The 20,257-nt window shown below is 33.4% G+C and overlaps 3 protein-coding genes across 8 annotated transcripts; all 3 read left to right on the top strand.

Annotated features, from left to right (window-relative positions):
* The first annotated feature begins 217 nt into the window (after window positions 1-217).
* On the top strand, window positions 218-6,141 carry LOC100809675 (AT-hook motif nuclear-localized protein 14). 3 transcript variants are annotated; one of them, XM_014774040.3, is made up of 6 exons: window positions 218-725; window positions 864-916; window positions 2,667-2,798; window positions 4,607-4,759; window positions 5,408-5,696; window positions 5,745-6,141. In XM_014774040.3, exons 1-6 carry the CDS (start codon window positions 377-379, stop codon window positions 5,822-5,824), a joined length of 1,056 nt encoding a protein of 351 aa, XP_014629526.1. In that variant the 5' UTR covers window positions 218-376; the 3' UTR covers window positions 5,825-6,141. The 3 variants fall into 3 exon arrangements, with proteins under 3 accessions (XP_014629526.1, XP_006577325.1, XP_003521778.1); XM_006577262.4 differs by having other exon boundaries at window positions 219-725; window positions 5,769-6,141; XM_003521730.5 differs by having other exon boundaries at window positions 219-725; window positions 5,760-6,141.
* Window positions 6,142-9,030: 2,889 nt separating this feature from the next.
* LOC100805023 (protein EIN4) lies at window positions 9,031-14,214 on the top strand. 2 transcript variants are annotated; one of them, XM_014774039.2, is made up of 3 exons: window positions 9,518-9,654; window positions 9,773-11,268; window positions 11,998-14,214. In XM_014774039.2, exons 2-3 carry the CDS (start codon window positions 9,991-9,993, stop codon window positions 12,523-12,525), a joined length of 1,806 nt encoding a protein of 601 aa, XP_014629525.1. In that variant the 5' UTR covers window positions 9,518-9,654; window positions 9,773-9,990; the 3' UTR covers window positions 12,526-14,214. The 2 variants fall into 2 exon arrangements, with proteins under 2 accessions (XP_003520851.1, XP_014629525.1); XM_003520803.5 differs by having other exon boundaries at window positions 9,031-11,268.
* Window positions 13,672-15,183, top strand: CYP7 (peptidyl-prolyl cis-trans isomerase CYP7). 3 transcript variants are annotated; one of them, XM_006577259.4, is made up of 2 exons: window positions 13,672-13,744; window positions 14,438-15,135. In XM_006577259.4, exon 2 carries the CDS (start codon window positions 14,482-14,484, stop codon window positions 15,007-15,009), a length of 528 nt encoding a protein of 175 aa, XP_006577322.1. In that variant the 5' UTR covers window positions 13,672-13,744; window positions 14,438-14,481; the 3' UTR covers window positions 15,010-15,135. The 3 variants fall into 3 exon arrangements, with proteins under 3 accessions (XP_006577322.1, NP_001344010.1, XP_006577323.1); NM_001357081.1 differs by having other exon boundaries at window positions 13,700-13,844; window positions 14,438-15,183; XM_006577260.4 differs by having other exon boundaries at window positions 13,722-13,859.
* The last annotated feature ends 5,074 nt before the right edge of the window (window positions 15,184-20,257 follow it).

Genomic DNA, 20,257 nt, shown 5'->3' with positions numbered 1-20,257 from the left:
ACCCAACGAAGCCAGTAAGAGTAAGAAATGAAGTGAGGACTAGGATTTAGGAAGAAGCCCAACCCTTATCGGTTTGTAATATTTGGTTGTCAGTGTCGCTGTCTGTGACTACTCCTACCCTTTACTTGCCTGTCACCCATACAAATATCCACGTCCCACCCTTTCCCACAAATAATAGAATATATATAAAAAATGGAGATAGATATGATGAAGGGTCAAAATAAGAGAGTGAGACTCCAAATCAGAGGCTTCAGTTCAGACTCGGGACCCTGCCCTTCTTCCAAGATAAAGTGTTTTTGTTTTCATTATAAAAATAAATTAAAAATATCTTTTAAAAAAATTGCAGTGGCAGCACACACATCTTTGTGTTTCAAAAATGGAACCTAATGACAACCAACTCACCTCTTTCTTCCACCACCACCACCAACAGCACCAACACCACCAGCCGCCGCCACCACCGCAGACCACGGCGTCTCCGACCAACGGGCTCTTGCCGAACGCGGATGGGTCCCACATACTTTACCCCCACTCTGTGGCGTCCGCTGTTTCGTCGCAGCTTGAACCGGCGAAGCGGAAGCGCGGGCGGCCGAGGAAGTACGGAACGCCGGAGCAAGCTCTGGCCGCGAAGAAAGCCGCTACGACGTTGTCTCATTCGTTCTCTGTGGACAAGAAGCCCCACTCCCCGACGTTCCCTTCCTCCAAGAAATCCCATTCCTTCGCTCTAGGTTCGGTTTCGCTTTCCCTTTCTCAATTTTTGTTATCTAATTCTCCCTTCTGATTTTTTGTTTCTAATTTTGAAAAGTTTTAAGATTGGGATTGCGAGTGAGTATAGCGTTTCATAGCTTAGTTATAATTTGATGCAGGCAATGCAGGGCAAGGGTTCACTCCGCATGTCATTTCTGTTGCTGCTGGTGAGGTATGCGTTCGTTGTTCACACTTCACAGACATCCAATATTATTATTGTTTGTTGATTTTAGAATTCTGCATCTGCTTGCTGCACCGTGCAACTACAGTGACTGGCCTGTAACCAAGTCCCAAATGTTTATGTTATTATATTATTGAATAAGCCCATCAATTAATTTCATCCCTTAAGTGTTACTTTCTATTCCAAGTAGTTCCTAAAATAAACTAATTATATAAACAATCTCTCAACTATTAGAAATCATATTAATTGGTCTTTCAAATATTGAAATATCCTTCAAATTAGTCCCTGGACATTAGTCGATTATATGAACGTAGGGACTAGGTTGATGGATATTCAATATATAATTTCATTACTTTAATGACTATTTAAGAGAGAGGGTAATACTTGAAGGACCAAATTCATGATTATATATATATATATATATATATATACATACATATATCTAAACAGTCCGACAATCTATATTCTATTCTGCTAACATATGGCAACTAAGTTGTGCATGTAATTGTAAGTATCTACTGCCCTATAAATATAACTTTACTGGCTTTTGTTAGAATTGGAAAATTCAACTTCTGACTCTTACTAATTAGTAAGAGTGTAACTGAAAATTTAGAGTTGGCTTGTAAAAAAAAAGGGATTACTCAGCATGGTTAATTTATTTAAACGAGCTTAACTGAAAGCTTTATTTTTTTACTTATTTATGAAAAATAAAGCTTGAGTTTGGTCTGTTTAGCTCATTTTTAACTGAATTATTTTTGCTTTTGTGGAAATTTTCCTTAAATTAGTTTTAAACTTTAACAATTTAGTATTTAATAAAATATTTGAATACTAGATAATACTATACAAATAGAAGTTTCTGCTCAACATGTAGTATGCTATAACAAGATCGATCTATCTATATGTGTGTGTGTGTGTGTAAAGCTTGGACTTGGTTCATTTAAAATTTTAAATTACTTAGCTCAATATCAAGCTTGAGTTTGTTTATTTAGTTAAACAATTATACTTGATCGAACATTTGACAAGTCAAGTTTAAATAAATAGTTCATGGATAGCTCGGCTCATTTACAATTCTACTAATTAGTAATTACTATATGGTTTGTTCCACCCCGACCTATATAGTCATGTGGGGATTTGTTCATCCTTTATGGTTATCCGTCTTTGTGTTGTGGTGATTCCAGTTTTTTCAAATGATAATTTCTTGGTAGATCATGTTCTAAGTTACTAAGTGAGTTTACGGAGAGAGATATGATAAATTATGTGGCAATGTCTCTTGTAATTGAGATGGTGTAATGGGAGGGAGTGATCTACTGCAATTCAGGGATAGTGCCTTTTAGGGGTCAGCATAGTCACACCGGGGATCTCTTGGCTGAAGTTCACCAAGTTGCACCTTCTTAAGGGTTCCTATAATGGATCCAGGTGAGGCACAATGGGTGTGCCTAATAGCTATTGCTAACCTGTGGATGTGATGTGAAGTTGTGAACTGTTAAGAGTCAGAATAATTTCTCTTGATTTTTTTTCTGCATTTCCAAACATAAAAAAATATTTCAGTGAACTATGCTTCTCTGTTTTTTTTTTTTTCCTTATGTTATTCCATTTCTCCTTGTAGTTCACCACTCTTTATATAACTTTCCTCCGTCCATGATTTTGAATATATTATGCGTTGTCATTAGTCCAGTTTTATTTTCAGCTTTCTTCTGTATATTTACTACTTTTTATAACTGTTTAACTGTGCACTCAATAGGATGTTGGCCAGAAAATTATGTTATTTATGCAACAAAGTAGGCGTGAGATGTGTATTCTGTCTGCATCTGGTTCCATCTCTAATGCCTCTCTTCGCCAGCCAGCAACCTCAGGAGGCAGCATTGCATATGAGGTAAAATATTAGTAACCATTTTTTATCATGTCTTTTTGTTATATTCTAATAGCTATTCTTCAAACAATCTTTCTTTAAAAGGAAAAGGAACGGGTTGAAACTTGCAACTTTGGTCAAAATCTAGTTTGTGAGTATTAAGATAACCAAGGCTCAAAATCTGGTTATGTTATTTTGGATTTTATTGTTTATTTGGGTAAATTGCACATTTACACTCTCTGCCCTAGAGATATTAATGCTTGTTAAATTTTAGTTATTTAATGTGAATGGGCCTCTTAAAGATAGTCTCTCTCTGTGGCACTCAACACTGTTGGTAATGGCAACTATTTTTAAACTACTATCACACAATAAAAATAAAGATTTTGGGTGAAGTTCCAAAGCCATTAGTAGGACTATAGTAAATATTATTTCGTTCTTAAAAGTCCTAAAATTATAGGAATAGGATATGCCAATATGGTACTTTAATACTCACCCCACCCATACCCACATATATTATTTAATACATCAAATCTAAAATTAGAAATATTATACCTAATTACTTATTCAACAATACAAATTATCATGGATCGAAGTCTACACAGATCATATACTTCTCATCTCAAAACCCTAAGTGTTGTTGTTGTCGTGACTCTGTTGTCTAAAGTCTTCTTGGCTTCATATTCAACTAGTTATGGGAGCAGTTGGTTGTTCTTCCATCCAACTTGCGGTAGAATTTTTAATTAATGTTCTTTGTTTTGTTGATTTTTCATAATTAATTTCAGTATTTAAAAAAGAATTTTTGTTTTACTAGTTGCTCAAAGAAAACTCATTAAAAGAAAATATTCTGTTTAATTAGAATGCGGGTAATGGGTGAGGCCATGAGGGTATATATATGTATGTAGCTACCATAGGGTACAGAGATGGACACTAAAGTTGCTACCAATGTGGGTGTGTTTGGAGATGGGTATTTGTTTCAAATGTTGGTGTAGGAATGGATACTATAATGCCTTTTTCAAATCTTACCCATCTCCTTTCCTAGTAGGAGGCCTATTCATAATTGTTTACCATCCTTAAGAGTATCATTTACTGTAATTGGACTGGAGTGGATGGAGAATGTAGTTTTTAAAATTGGAGGGAAAGGAAGTGTAGTTTAAGCATTACTTGTTGGAGGAAAATGCAATTCACCCTGTAATTTAAGATTTTTCTCTTGCCATCAAATAATTGATTAAAATTATCAAATCCTCTCTGAATCCTCTTGTTTCTCACTTATACTAATAAAAAACTTTGGATTGGAAACTTCAATTTTAAAAATATTATTTAAGAACAATAACTAATTTTCTCTCTCCATATTTTTCATTTTTTTCTCTCATATACATGTGTGTGCTTATGGCTTGTTTGTATAAACCCAACTTCTATGGACAACTTTTCTGATGGTCAAAGTTGGAAGCTTAACAAAATGGTTTCATTTTCCGTAGTTAGCTCCTGCACCCTCTTACAAGAAAATTGATCTTCATTCTTCAGTTACCTTCAAGAGCACAGACACTAAGAGGAACCTTTATGAAAACTGTCTATTAGATTACGACTACTCACTTGAAGTTAGTGCCAAGCGGCAGTAAACTAGTAATATCATTTTCCTGTGTTGCCACTGAATTAACTATCAAGTAGGAATCATAATCTGTGGCTCAATGAACATATGACTAATTGCTGAAAATAATAATTGTTAATTTTTATTGTTTGATTTTTTAGTCAAATGAATTTTCTTTATCATATTTGATAGTCATGTGCTCATATTGCAGTCATAACAGTTTAACTATTTCTTGCTTTGACATCAGGGTCGGTTTGAGATTATTTCACTTACTGGTTCTTATGTCCGTAATGAACTTGGAACTCGAACTGGTGGTCTCAGTGTATGCTTATCTAATACTGATGGACAAATCATAGGTGGTGGAGTTGGTGGGCCGCTTAAAGCAGCTGGTCCAGTTCAGGTAATTTCAGAAAGAACTATGGCTGAATTTGTGGGTGGGAGATTTGAGCTGTGCCCTACATCTATTTTTCTTGGTCTTGATCAATTTGCCTTTTATGCCTTGAAAAGTTGTAGGCCAAACCATTAAGGACTTTGATTTAAATGATGTGTCATTGACCATGATTTATGATTAGGACATAATGTCATCATTTGATTAATATAACCAACCTCATATGTAGGAAGAGGGTTTGATGGTGGTTGTTGATCTGTTTGTACATTGTCCAGGTTGTGAGGTGGCAAACAGATGCTCCAAGGTAAAAGGGGTTGGGGAGAAAGTTGTAGATGGAGAACAGTTTTCTACTTATGCTCCTGATTCTTCTGTAGTTTCTGTTTGTTATATTGCCTTTACCTTGTAGAAGAAAAGTGTGATTTTACATTTAATACATAATTTTTTCCTGCGAATAAAAAGGGGAGATGAGGTGGGCATCGAGGTCGTTCTTGGTAAGAGAGTAAAAATGATTGGGAAAATGAGTGGAATAAAATCAGGCATACATATAGACTTACTTATATCCACATAGTGTCAAATTTCACTATTTTATCTGTTTTCACACTGTCTGATATGAAGAATTACAACATGAAGTCACTTTTGATGAAAGGTTAATCTACACAGGTCATCGTTGGAACATTCTTTATTGACAACAAGAAGGATACTGGTGCTGGTGTTAAAGGTGACATCTCTGCCAGCAAGTTGCCATCTCCAGTTGGTGAACCGGTATCAAGTTTAGGTTTCCGCCAATCAGTTGACTCTCCCAGTGGTAATCCAATCCGGGGAAATGATGAGCATCAAGCTATGGGGGGAAGTCATTTCATGATTCAACAGCTTGGTTTGCATGGGACGCCTCCCCGGTCCACAGACTGGGGTCATCCGGATTCAAGAAATACTGGTTTTGAGTTGACAGGTATGTATTAACCCGTCCCTTATAGTACTTTCATTATGGTGCAATAAGGTTTCCTATCTGCAGGAAGGATAGGTCATGGGGCGCACCAGTCTCCTGAGAATGGAGGCTATGAACAAATTCCCGATTGAAGAACCAAGATGGCTTTTGGATTTGATAGCAGTGATGAATTTGCGGTAGATGTATGATATCTCTACATACCACCAGTCTTTGTCACGTGATGCTGTTTATAGTATGCACCATTCATTAAGGATCGCGGCTTCTGAAAATTAATACTCGTGCATCTCCTTGAAAATATTGTTCTGCCTCGTTTACTGATGTTGTATTTATAAATCACTAAATCAGGGCTGCTTCATTTTTGCGGGCCTGTTAGTTTATACCGGGATAAATATAATAGATATATGCTTCCTAGATTAGCTAATCTATTGTGGACTATATTTTCCTTCCATTTTCAAGGTGCAGTCTTAATATTGTTCAAAATTCTATCAAGCATATATTATTATGGTTCTTAATTTATAAGCTTATTCGGAAAGTAACGAGTCTTTTTCTTTCTTTTCACTTTGTGGCCATCACAGAAGTAGGCCGTTAAGCTGATAAGGTATATATGAAAGTAAATGGCATGGAACTAAAATAAAGCTTGTGTTGATGCCTCAAATATTTTACACGAGGAAAAAAACTTAAAAAGTTATTTATATGAAGCTCTTTAGGTGTTTGGAGTACAGTTTACATACGGTGTAGTGTCAGATGGGTGGCTTAATTTTGTCTTACTTGGCGTTAGTTATATGTTACCTATCAATTATATTCTGTATGCTCAGAAGTTTTTAAATAAGTAAACTTTTTGTTAACTTTTTCAATAGTATTTTTCTCATGTCAATGGCGTTTTTTAAAATCGTTAATATGTCGTCTGTTTACATTGTTAATTACCAATGTACAAAATGTGACTCAAAGTGAACAGAATTGTCAATTCTGAGAGACAAAGTGGCAATTAGGCAAACTCTTAACTATACATACCAAAATAGATGGAATCCGTTACAAATGTATATCAGATTTACGGATTTTTAAATTTTAACTACATATTTATTTACACAATTTTTTATTTTAATTAATAGTATGAGGTAATTAAAAATGGTACATAGAACTTATATAACATATGCTATTCACTTAAGATTTAATTATATAATAACAATTATTCACTTTTTTTTATACATCTACTATTATAAGTTCTTTTTCTTTAAAAAAATTGGTATAAGAGTTGGTGGTGGTAATGTCACTTGTAATGATGGCATTTGTACATGGACGACTATGCTGAATAATGAATATGGATGCCACAATGATTTGCCTTTTGAATTCGATATTTAATACTCCCCCAGTTAAAACTATATCAACTCTCAACCTCAAGTGTGTTTCTTTTTTTTTTTCATTAATGTTATCAAAGTGTTCTTAAATTATTTCTCAACAAATTAAAAATAATGTTCTCATATAAAGTATTGGTAACATATTTTTATCTCGATTTTATAATGTATATTTATCTCGATTAATAGTAAATAATTTTGAAGCAATATTTTTTCCATTAAGATAGGAAAATAATCAATAGATACCAAATGCTATTTGGCATCTAGAAAGGAAAAAAGAAAAGGAAAATAAATAAATAAATAAATGTAAATATCACATGATAAAAAGATAAAATAATAAAATATTAACAAAGTGATTAATATATGAAATCTCTATGACATCATCCATTAATGGTCAATTTTGTTTTATAGAAATATGAAATCGCTGTGAGTGAAAGGAAAATACCATAATATTTAATCCTTTCAATTTTCCATTGTTTGGTATGGAACAAAACAATTAAACCACCAATTTGATCTTTGAAGTATTACCAATAGTCTTTTAAAGAGATGAAATTATGAGTAATTCTTAAATTATTAAATATCCATTTATTGTTCTATTTATTCCATATATTAATGTTTTTACTAATGTTTTTTCAATACTTGAGGGAAAATTTATTATAGTTCCTAATCTTTGAGGGATTATCCATACAATTTGTTTACTTTAAAGACTATGTAAGAGAGAAATTTGCAATAAAAAAGTGTAAGAGAGAAAGCAATACTTTAAGAATGAAACTGATTTAGGAATGAAATTGAAAGTTTAATCGCATCAAAATTATTGAATTATATAAACTTATCTTCAACTCTTCTCAGCAATTTGGACAAAAGGGAAATAAAAGATGTTTTTATTATTATATAATAAAGATAAAATTATCTTATTAATACTTTATCTCTTTTTTCATGTAAGATATTTATATTTTATTTTATATACATATATCTTTTTTATTTTCTTTCACTTAGATGCGTCTGTTAGAGAAAAAAAGAAAAAAAGAAAAAAATAAATAATAAAAATTTACATTTTGATATTTTTTTATTCCACCGAATAGACCCTTATTCTCTTGTTAAATAACCTAAAAGTTATTTCTTATACTTTTCATCTATCCCTTCTAAACTAAAACAGAGTTAAAAGATATTTGGTCGAGGGAGAATCCGAATCCTGTCAACGGTCATATCAGTAGCAGTACAGCACGGTAGCGCACTGCCATTTCTGTGCGTCACAGACTCACATCACAGTATACAAAAATAGCAAAAGACAATCTTTTCTTCGTTATTCTTCGACAAATACAAAATAATAAAATAGATATTTTGGGTTGAGGAAGATATTTGTTTAAGGATTATTAGCCGATTATGATCCTCTCCTTTTTATTACTATTAACAGGAGAGGTCCTTTTAACAAATCTCAATCATTCATTATGCATAAATTATTGGAAGACTCAAATTTTATTATTACTATTAGAGGGCAGCCCTGGTGCAACGGTAAAGTTGTGCCTTGTTGACTTGTTGGTCATGGATTCGAATCCGGAAACAGCCTCTTTGCATACGCAAGGGTAAGGCTGCGTACAATATCCCTCCCCCATACCTTCACATAGCGAAGAGCCTCTAAGCAATGGGGTACGAAAGTTTTTTTTATTAGATGAAGATTTATGCAAAAAGAAAGTTTCTATGCCAGTTAAAAACAAATTATATACAATGAACACGTGACAATATATTGGTAAGTAAGTTTGGTATTCGAGTATCAAATTAAAATGGAGTTTTGTATTAGCCTTAAAATTTTAAGCAAGGCACAATACTGAATTCGCTCCTATTCATGCATCGTATCATACTTAAATTTTTAAATAGTAAAGTGACGGTTCTGGGTTGAAGAACAAGTATACTTGCTTAAGCTTAACTATTATTATAAGTGATATTATGAAATCTTATGTTTTAATTAATACAGTGGTTGATGCAAATGGAAAAGACTAAAGACATTTTATTATTACATGTAAAGGTGTGTTAGCAGAGCAAGGGAGTCCCGGTTCAGTTCATGTAAAGCTGTGTGGGTCCCACTCCCTCTCTCTCTCTCTCTGCTTTCAAGACCTATCAGTCAAGTGCTCCCTTCAAACTTAAGATTGAAATTTTCTTCTTTGTCGTTGGGAAGCCGTGATTTCTTCTTATCTTCTCTGTTTCTACCCCCAAATTGTTAGTGGTGTGAGCTTTTCCTGTTTTATCCAATCAGTTATTATGAGTCTATAGTTAGTGGTGGCATTATTTATTTATTTATTTAATCGTTTGAATTTATCTAAATTGGGAAAGCCTATTTATAACTCGAAGAACTTTATGTGAAATTAAACTTAGTTTAGATCTAGTATATTGCAACGTGTATGGCAATTGTGATGTCAATTTATTTGAGCTATTAACTTAGAAAAGGAAAACAGTAGTACTTAGTTGTTGCCATGGAAAGAGGGTTGCTTCTTTTGTTGTTCTTGTTGTTGGTTATGGTGCTTTCTGTTTGTGGCAACGATGTGGAATATTCACAGTGCAATTGTGACGAGGAAGGGCTTTGGAGCATCCACAACGTGCTGGTTTGTCAGAAAGTGAGTGACTTTTTCATTGCCATTGCATATTTTTCCATACCCCTTGAGCTTCTTTACTTTGTGAGCTGCTCTAATGTCCCCTTTAAATTGGTCTTCCTACAATTCATTGCCTTCATAGTTCTCTGTGGATTGACCCATTTGCTCAATGCCTATACTTACTATGGCCCACACTCCTTCCAGTTGTTTCTTTCCCTCACTGTTGCTAAGTTCCTCACTGCTCTTGTTTCTTGTGCCACTGCAATTTCCTTTCCCACACTCATTCCTCTTCTGCTGAAAATCAAAGTGAGGGAGCTATTTTTGAGGCAGAATGTGTTGGAATTGGGCCAGGAGGTTGGGATGATGAAGAAACAGAAGGAAGCTAGTTGGCATGTTAGGATGCTCACTTGTGAGATTAGGAAATCTCTGGATAAGCATACCATCTTGTATATCACACTTGTTGAGCTTTCCAAGGCATTGGATTTGCACAATTGTGCAGTATGGATGCCTGATGAGGATAGGAGAGAAATGCATTTGACTCATGAGTTGAAACCAAACTCAACAAGGATTTTTCACAATTCTATTCCTATAAGTGATCCTGATGTGTTGGACATAAAGAAGAGCCAAGGGGTGTGGATTTTGAGGCCTGATTCTGCACTAGGAGCTGCAAGTAGTGGTGGTGGTGGATCTGGAGATTCTGGTGCTGTGGCTGCCATTCGCATGCCAATACTTCATGTTTCGAATTTCAAAGGAGGCACACCAGAGTTTGTTGAAACATCTTATGGTGTACTGGTTTTGGTTCTTCCAAATTCAGACTCCAGGGCTTGGACCTCTCATGAAATGGAGATAGTGAAAGTTGTTGCTGACCAGGTGGCTGTGGCATTGTCTCATGCGTCTGTTCTTGAAGAGTCTCAGCTTATGAGCCAGAAACTTGCAGAGCAAAACCGGGCGTTGCAACAGGCTCAAAAGAATGCAATGATGGCCAGGAAGGCAAGGAGCTCGTTTGAGAAAGTTATGAGTCATGGAATGCGGAGACCTATGCATTCAATCCTGGGCTTGCTTTCAATGTTTCAAGAGGATAATATAAGACCTGAACAGAAGATTGTTATTGATTCAATTTTGAAAGTTAGCAATGCACTATCACGATTGATTAATGATGTGATGGAGATTGCGGCAAATGACAATGGAAGCTTCCAGTTAGAGATGAAACCTTTCCATCTACATTCAATGATGAGGGAAGCTTCTTGCACTGCCAAGTGTTTGTGTATATATAAAGGCTTTGGTCTTGAAGTTGATGTTGACAAGTCTTTGCCTGATCTGGTCATTGGTGATGAGGCAAGGACTTTCCAAGTAATTTTACATATGATTGGCTATTTATTGAACATATATGATAAAGGGAATCTCATTTTTCAAGTTTATCTTAAAAGTGATAGTGGAGATAGAGATGACAGAAGTTTTGGATTATGGAGATCGAGCATGCAAAATGAGTATGTACATATTAAATTTAATTTTCAGATAAATGGTATAAGTTCCCAGTCAGATGAATCAGTTTCAACAAGAAATTATACTGGTAGAAGGCACTACAACAATGAACCTAAGGAAGGCCTGAGCTTCAGCATGTGCAAAACGCTGGTGCAGGTAGGTGCATCAATCTCTTGAAAAATTATGCATCATTTTCTGTTAGTTATATAGATTATTCCAATGTTTAAGTTTTAACTGTTTATTAAAAAACACCATTTCCCCCTTTTGAGCATTACATTTTATGCTCAGAAGATGATTATTGGATTGAACCCTCAATTAGTTAAGTCAGTGAATGATGCATTGGGGATTTGTTAATGGTGTTGAGAATGCTTGATGAAACTGTAAATTAAAATTAGATTGTGCTAGTGTAAGTGTGAGGTACTCAGGTCAGTTTTATGAATAAGAAATAGCCTTCACATAGAAAGCCCCTGTTTAGTTTGCTGTTTGTTATGCAATATGGACTCATGATGCTGAATAACAGTGGCCTCCTAAAATGCTCAAAGGAGACATTCTGTTCCAAATTTGACTATATTCATTACTGTTTTTCATTAAAACATTAGGATTTTGTTTGATAGAAAATCTTGAAGTTTAAAGTGACAGTCATTGCCATTTAGTTAAAATCATAATGCTGACTTTGCCAATAGGACTGTAATTTTTCTCAGCTTTTAGTTAGTGCTCACTTTAGTGAAAGGGTTCCTCCAATTATTCATCGAGAAAAATTACGGTTGATCTGTTAATCCAAAATACTGATCTCTAGTGATAAACCAACTGAAATAAGTTTAGTTTATTGTGGTGCGATTGTTTTTTGTAATTCTGAATATTGATACAATATGGAATAATATGCAGATGATGCAAGGTAATATTTGGATATCAACTAACTCTCTGGGTTTGGCACAAGGAATGACGCTTCTTCTCAAGTTTCAGATAGGATCATCCCATGGAAGATTCACTCTTGCTCCTACAGATTTTTCAAACTCTCAGTTTAGAGGGCTTAAGGTTGTGTTGGCTGATGATGATGATGTAAACAGGACTGTGACCAAGAAGCTGCTTGAGAAACTGGGGTGTCAAGTAACTGCTGTTTCATCAGGATTCGAATGTCTTGGTGCTATAAGTGGCTCTGGTAACTCATTCAAAATTATTCTGTTGGATCTTCACATGCCTGAAATGGATGGTTTTGAAGTTGCAAGAAGGATTCGGAAATTCCAAAGCCATAATTGGCCCTTGATCATAGCTTTTACTGCAAGTGCAGAAGAACACATCAAGGAGAGATGTCTACAGGTGGGAATGAATGGATTGATTCGAAAACCTATCCTCCTTCGTGAGATAGCAGATGAACTTGGAACAGTCTTGCAACGTGCAGGTGAAAAATTGTGACAACAATTTTAAATATCTCAAATTTTTTAGGTTCCTCAAAATTCATTACTTTGACATTTTGAAAGAGAACCTGAAATTCTTAACAAACTAAATATACTAGATACTAGGTTCTAGGTTCATTTTGCTAACCATTTTTTCTGTGTGATCTTTTTACCGTACAATGAATTATGGATTTCTACAAGGTGTATAGAACGGCTTCCCACCATCAAATAGAAAAGTATGAAATGCAAAATTCTGAAATTGCGTATACTTTCTTGCATTTATTTATTTATGAAAAGATGGATGAATGTGCCAAAACTTTGATTTTTCAACGTATGTTGCATAATGGTGAATATATTGTTGTGATAATATTAGTTGCTATAAACTTGTAGAAATTGATATTAAGGCTATCATATGTATAGTTCTTGCTATTTGTTTGCAGTTGGTCTCGTCTTAAATGCATACAAATTATAAGAGATTTTTTTTAGCGCGTTTTATACCCCCTGTTAAATGCATACAAATTAGAAGAAACTTACGAAATTGAAGAATAAATTATTAAAGAAAATATTTTTTTTAGAGGTATTAAAAAAATTCTTAATCAAATTTTAATTTGGCATGGTACAGTAAAATTCAAATTTAATAAATTTTCCTAATTCTCCATCTAAACTCTAAAGTCTAAACTCAAATATAAATATAAGAAGATGAAAAAAAATGCTCAAGATTTTTTTAGCACATTTTGTACTGTCAGTTGTAAGTGGGCTTTTACTTCTTGCACCTCCTGAAAGACTTCAACGGCTTAACAACCCAAATAGACCCGGACCACTACGAGAACCCCACTCCTTCATAGTGACCGAAATCTATGCCTCCACCTGGCTCTACAACGTCCTCGTCGCCAACCTCTTGCCCCGCAAATCAAAGGTCCGCTCACGGGTATCCAAGAGCTCTGGTGCCTGTCCTGGAAAATGGGGTGGGCGGCAATGGAGATGAGAGCACCGCCACTGCAACAACCCTAGGGTTGGAGGGGGAAGTGGGGTGCTACTGAGGGAAAGGGCATATTAGTCCATTCAGTGTTTCCTACAAGGTGCAGGAAGCAATTATCTTGTAAGTCCAGTTAGGAAGGGTGTACGAAGCCCAACCCGCAATTATTATTATGCAAAACCCTAAACCCTCACACGTATTTATGCGCCCCTTTCGTGGTTCAGTGTTCATAGCCAACTTCAACCTCAGCCTCTCACCAAGGGTACTCGCACTCTTCCAATTTCTCTCTCATCCATTTTATTACTATTTGTGCTGTTTCACTCTGAACATATCGAAGACTTGCAGGCGCTCTATTACAGCCTGTGAGTTCAAAACATGTGCGAAATCGCATACCATCCTCTTTTCAATTCAGATCCTCTTGATGTGCATGTCTTGAGGGTTTTTTTTGCAGAATGATGAACATTCTCAATAATGATCTATTTGCATTGTTTCGGGCGTTACCCTTTTTTTTATATTTATTTTGTAAAGGGAACAATTTTTGCAAGTGAAACTTGTTTTTTCATTTGAGGATTTTGTTTAGTATACCTGCTGTGCTTATGGACGGTCTTGTACTGATTCGTTATGTCATCAGCACAAAACATAAACCTAAGCTACATCTAATGTTGCCACCATGAATTTTTTGTGTGTTCCAATTCATATGGGAATAACACTTCTGCATTGTGGCAAAAGTTATAATTACTTTCTAATATCACAATCTAAATAATCTTTTTCGAGTCCCATTTAAGGAGTTTTAAATTTGAAGCCTTTTTTTGGTTTCACAGAATAATTATGTATTTTTATGGCTAAGCTGTCAGTTATATTTGCTTTTATTTCAGTCATAGCCAATAATGCAATGAACTCTGTCATTTGTTTTAATGTCAATGGATTGTAACAATTTACAACCCTATCTATATAGGAACTAACAAGTTTCGTTGTGGGCAAAGTAAGTGGTGATCCAATATGTCAAAAAATCCAAAAGTTTTCTTTGATATTCTAATTGGAAAGATGAAAGCTGGGCGAGTAGTAATGGAGTTGTTTGTTGATGCAACCCCAAAAACAGCTGAAAACTTCAGGGCCCTCTGCACTGGGGAAATGGGGATTGGAAAATCTGGGAAACCTTTACATTACAAAGGTTCTGCATTTCATCGTATTATTCCAGAGTTTATGTGTCAGGGAGGAGATTTTACAAAAGGGAATGGAACAGGGGGTGAGTCAATCTACGGTTCCAAATTCAATGATGAGAATTTCAATTTGAGGCATACTGGTCCTGGTATTCTCTCCATGGCAAATGCTGGACCCCATACTAATGGTTCTCAGTTCTTCATATGTACTGCAAAGACACCATGGCTTGATGGGAAACATGTTGTGTTTGGAAAAGTTGTTGATGGATACAGCGTTGTGGAGGAGATGGAGAAAGTGGGTTCAGGAAGTGGCAGGACATCTGAACCGGTAGTGATCGAAGATTGTGGCCAGATAGTAGAGAAATGAGTTGATACAATGATGTTTCGTGACATGTTATATAGGATGTTAATATTCAATGCAAATTACTAGTATTATAATAAGATTTGTGTTGTATTAGGAGTCAACTTTTTCGTATCCAGTATTATTGCAACTCCCAATTCTTGCATATGGTGGTAAGCAACGCGTTGCTTTCTAGTGAAATAAGTCTGTACTTAAATCTGCTCTTACGTGGTTCCAACTAAAAGATGCGTAGCTATCAGTAGTTGGTAATGCTAAGAGAATTTTAGAAGCAATAGGCTCGTAATATCTGTGGATTGGTAAATTAGATTGAACAAGGAAGGATGAAGCACTACATTTCAAATAGGTTTCATTGTAGTCTTTACCTTCAATTTTTTTATTTTTTTTTGGTGAATTTTATCCTTATAAATTAATTTGACGCATTTTAGTTTGCAAACTTTAGTCTATGTCATCTATTTATTAATAATTATATGAATTAGAGATAAAATTTACCAAAATAAATAAATAATTAGTAAAATTTGTCAAAAAAATAAAAAATTAGGTGTAAAATTTGAAAAAAAAAAAGTTGGAATAGAAAGTGTAATTGTGTAAGGAGTAAATTAAGAATATAAAATTTATAAGTTTCTTAAAAGTTAAAATAAAATTTGTGAAATTAATTTGTTGGAATAAAATTTATCAAAAGTTAAGAATAAAAAATATAATTAACCCTTTGAAACAAGGTAGGAGAAAGAAGCATGCATGGCGAAATTAAGTGAGGCAGTGGAGGAATAATATGGTAGAAAGAAAGTACTAGAATTGCAAATAATTTATCATCCGTAGGGGGGGACCATGTATGCTCCCAGCACCTATATTACCAAATAATAGTAAAAATGGCAAAGTAGTACTTCAATTCTTCGATCATATTGCTTTGGCTGGTTCCTCGATCGTTTTAATTAGTGTTAGTGTTAATTGGTTACTTTTCTCCTTTGAAAAGGTGCTTAGAGAAGCCGAGGAGTTGGAAGGAGGCCGTGGGGGAAGTTCGCGGTTTGGTTGGGAACCTTGGGAGCAGTACGGTAAAAACAAGGATGTGATGGTGTTGGACTTGGAGGAGGACTTAGGAGTAGACTATTTGGAACACTTCTTACGCGTAATTTACACAAATGGGTTAATTTTTTTAAAAAAATGAATAGATTTTCAAAATATTACAAGAATATGAATAAGTTATATTTTAAAACACAATTTTAAAAAGTCTTAATTTTTTATATAAAAAAACTGAAGTTGTTTTAAAATATGATTTTAAATATTTTTTTAAAAGAAATCGTAGTAACAATCATGATTTTACTATTTTTTTGTTTTTTTAAATAATGAAGTCATAATAATAATCACCACTTTAGTTTTTTTTTCTGTTTTCTAATATTGAAGTCGTTTGTTCAATCACGACTTTAGTCTTTTTTTATTTAAAATATGAAAGTAGTATTTATTTTTTATGTAATAAGTATTGGTGTTGTATATTTGAAATATGTTACAAATATAATTGTATATTATTTTTATAAATGTGATAATTACTACATTTCGACCACAAGAGCAACACATACAAAGTGAAGTACCATCGATTTGGCGTGATGTGTTAGTAGAATAAAAGGAGGACAAGCTCAGCCAAGTTAACAATAATCAATGGGAAACCAAAACGACAAATAAAAAGGTTAACATGTGGAACATTCTCCCACAAATAATTTTATTTTTCACGTATTCCTGATATATTTCATCTTAATTTTTATTACATTTCTATGATTTATTTTCTATTTTTTATATTATTACTATTTTAAAAAAATAATTAATATTTCAACAAATTTAAAAAGTACTCGTTAAATAATTATCATGTTCATAAAATAATTAAAATAATATACAATTATGCTTGAAACATATTTCAAATACACAACACCAATACCTATTACATAAAAAAATAAGCACCACTTTCATATTTCAAATTAAAAAAATGACTAAAGTCATGATTGAAGAAAGGACTTCAATATATTTTTAAAAAAAAACTAAAGTTATGATTGTTATTATGATTTCATTATTTAAAAAAAACAAAATAAAAATACTAAAGTGGTGTTTGTTATTACAATTTCTATAAAAAAATATAAATTACTTGAAATCGTGTTTTAAAATATGACTTCAGTATTCTTTTAATTTAATTTTCTAATTTTTTTTAAAAATATGATTTATTTATATCATGTAATATTTTAAAAAATTCTTCATTCCTATAACTTTATTTTATTTTAAATTAACCCATTTATGTAAATTTGCCCCTTGTTACTCTGTCCGAGGATGTGGATACGGATGCTTCTTAGTTAAGTTACATATATCCTTCCTCAAACCACTTTATTCCTTTCTCTTTTTTTTTTCTCTCCACCAATGCTTATTTTTAGGGATTAGCTAGACTGTATGCTCCACTCTTCAACTGAATATCTTGTAAAAAAAATCCCAAGTCTTTTTCCTACTTTTTTTTGTTCTATCTTAACGTGGGTCATTGTTTCTGTTATAATATTAAATCCTTTAATTGAATCCTCTCTCTCATGATAAACTATTTTGTATCCTCTCTTGAGATGCTAAAGTACATTTTTTTACTAATAAAAAATAGGATAATGATACATGAAGTCTTTTTCATTTTAAATATCTCACTAATACTTTTTTATTTCTTTTCATTTCTATTTTTTATTATGACATCAATAATATTTATATGTCTAATAGTATTTGTGGTTTTCATTTATCTTTTTTCTAAAAAAAATATATTTTTTATCACTTATCTTATTTTTAGGTTTTAGATTTATTTTATGACACTCAATTGATGAAAAAAGTTATAATATATTGTACAACACTTTCTCGTAACTCGTTTATTTTTCTTTTATCATATTACTATTACTATTATTAATATTTCCTTATTATTTTTCTCTTCACTGTAAAAAAATAACGAAAAAATGAAGGTTTATATAATAAAACTCATTAAAAATATGGTTAAATAAAATTAATAATTATGAAAATATTAATATAGCATAAATTTAATTTTGCATACTTAATTATTTTTCGTCCCTGTGAATTTATTATTTTGTAATTAGTTAGTAATATCAATATATATATATATATATATATAGTGGGGTGTGTTCTGAGTCCGTATGGACATGGATTGAATGATAATCAAACGGTAAAATACTAGGATCAATATTGGAGAAATTGTTTTTGTCAGTGCAAGAGTACAACATAATTAACAAACCAGATAATTCGTTACACATGAAGACACAGCATTAATTAACTCATAATTTAGAATAACAAGAAATTTTTTTCTAGTACCAGCGGTGGCAATGGCAAGGATAATGGCTATGGCAATTAATGAAGGATGAGGAGGGGAAAAGTGATCATCTAGAGTGTTGGAGGAGGTGGAATATTGCCAAATTAAATCTCTGAGGCACTATTTCAATCTTCAGTTTGTAAGAGAAACCATATATACAAGGCACGCTTTGATGACAAAGATGACTCAGAAACATCTTTGGAGGCAATCCCCAAGCAGGGTGAATTGTGAAATTAGTTACCCATTGATGAAGATTAAAGACACCAGGTAGGTATGAATAGGCACCCATTCAGTTATCTATTCTGGAGTCTGGACAGCATGCAAGCGTTTAGTGCAAAATGGCAAGTTTTATAAGGTCTGATTGTTGATTGTTGTCTTGTGAATATGTTATTTACACTGCAATTTCTTTTGCTATATAATATTTGTCGTCTACCAGAATTTCCAGTTAAACAATCCCAAATCTTGCTCTGCATATTTGAAAACTTCTGACCACTAGTCTCATGTCTTTCCCCTTAACAGTCATATAAAATGTTTTTTTGGTTACTGGAAAGGACTACATATATGAAGAGTGGAGATGCTAAGTTCCTATATAGATGCCAATTTTCAAATATTTAGATAAAAATTAATAAAACAAGTGATCAAATATGTTTGATTTAAATATCTAGGAACTTATACTCGAAGGTGAGGATAATAAATACACGGAGAAAACTTAGGTGTAACATACTACATGTAAAAAAAAATATTTTTCAAGAGTAGTATTTCTCCAATCTATAATAAAAAAACCAGTTTATTTTTATTTCGTTATATAAAAGAATAGAACAAAACTTTTTTCATATTCATGATCAATTATTGACATGCTTCAAAAATATACACCATATAATTCAAACGGTTGATTAAATATTCTACTTGTCTCCTTAAAATGAGATAAATATAAGTATTTATATAAATATTGTTTGAGTCTAAAAACTTTTTCTATCTTAAACTAGGGCGTCATTCCTCTCCCCTAATTCTTCTGGGAAAAAAAATACACTACCTGACATTATTGATATAGAAATAATTTTTTTTCTTTATCATTTAAGTTTCTTACAATTTGTTCATTGATCACTAAACTCCCCTAAAATCTGATGAGGTTAATACCTTTATTGGATCTAACTTTAAAAAAAAGTGTTTCGGACTCTTATTCAGGGCTCAATTCCACAACTACCCCGGCTAATCCAATTGAGGCATTTGTTTACTGCACTCCTATTAAATCCAGCACATTTTGAAATGATGAGAAGTGCAGGATACAAATAAAGGAATACAAGATTCAAATTCCTCCAATTGAGCACTTTGGCCCAATGAATCTGAAATGGATATAAGTTGCGTTGTTACATGCTGTTAGTATACGCTCCCTAGACTAGTGACTAGTCCCTACTCAACTGAGACTTGAAAGTGATGATGAGCAAGGAACTGACAGGTGCGGAACAATATGTTTTCACCAAGCTACATAAAATTGAAAGGTAAAATGGATTACTATTGGTAAAATCAATGCTTAACCAGTTTAACAACAAATTAACAAACAGGAGGTTGCTAAGATGAAATATGCTCAATTGCTGATTGCTGAACGTAAAAAAAAAAAAAAAAAAAAGCCGAGAAATGCGGGTAACATGTTTATGTGTGTTTTCTAGGATATTATGACATACTTTTTTGTGAATGTTATTGTAAAATGTGGTTGTGATATCAATAATCAGGCAAAAAGGCAATTGGTTTGTAGGATACAGCAAAGATTCTTTTTGCCTCTGGTAGACGTGGACAGCAATGGCATAATAGCAAGGTTGTGGCCTTGTGGGTCGCCAGGTGCTTCATGAACAATGCCACCAAAAGGATGTGTTCTGTTCTGAAACAAACAAAATAAAAGGGAGGGTGAATGGAGGGGGATATTTGATTTGA

Source organism: Glycine max, chromosome 3 (genome assembly GCF_000004515.6).
Source record: "Glycine max cultivar Williams 82 chromosome 3, Glycine_max_v4.0, whole genome shotgun sequence".
Classification (NCBI taxonomy): Eukaryota; Viridiplantae; Streptophyta; class Magnoliopsida; order Fabales; family Fabaceae; genus Glycine; species Glycine max.
This window is presented reverse-complemented; position numbering and strand designations above follow the sequence as displayed.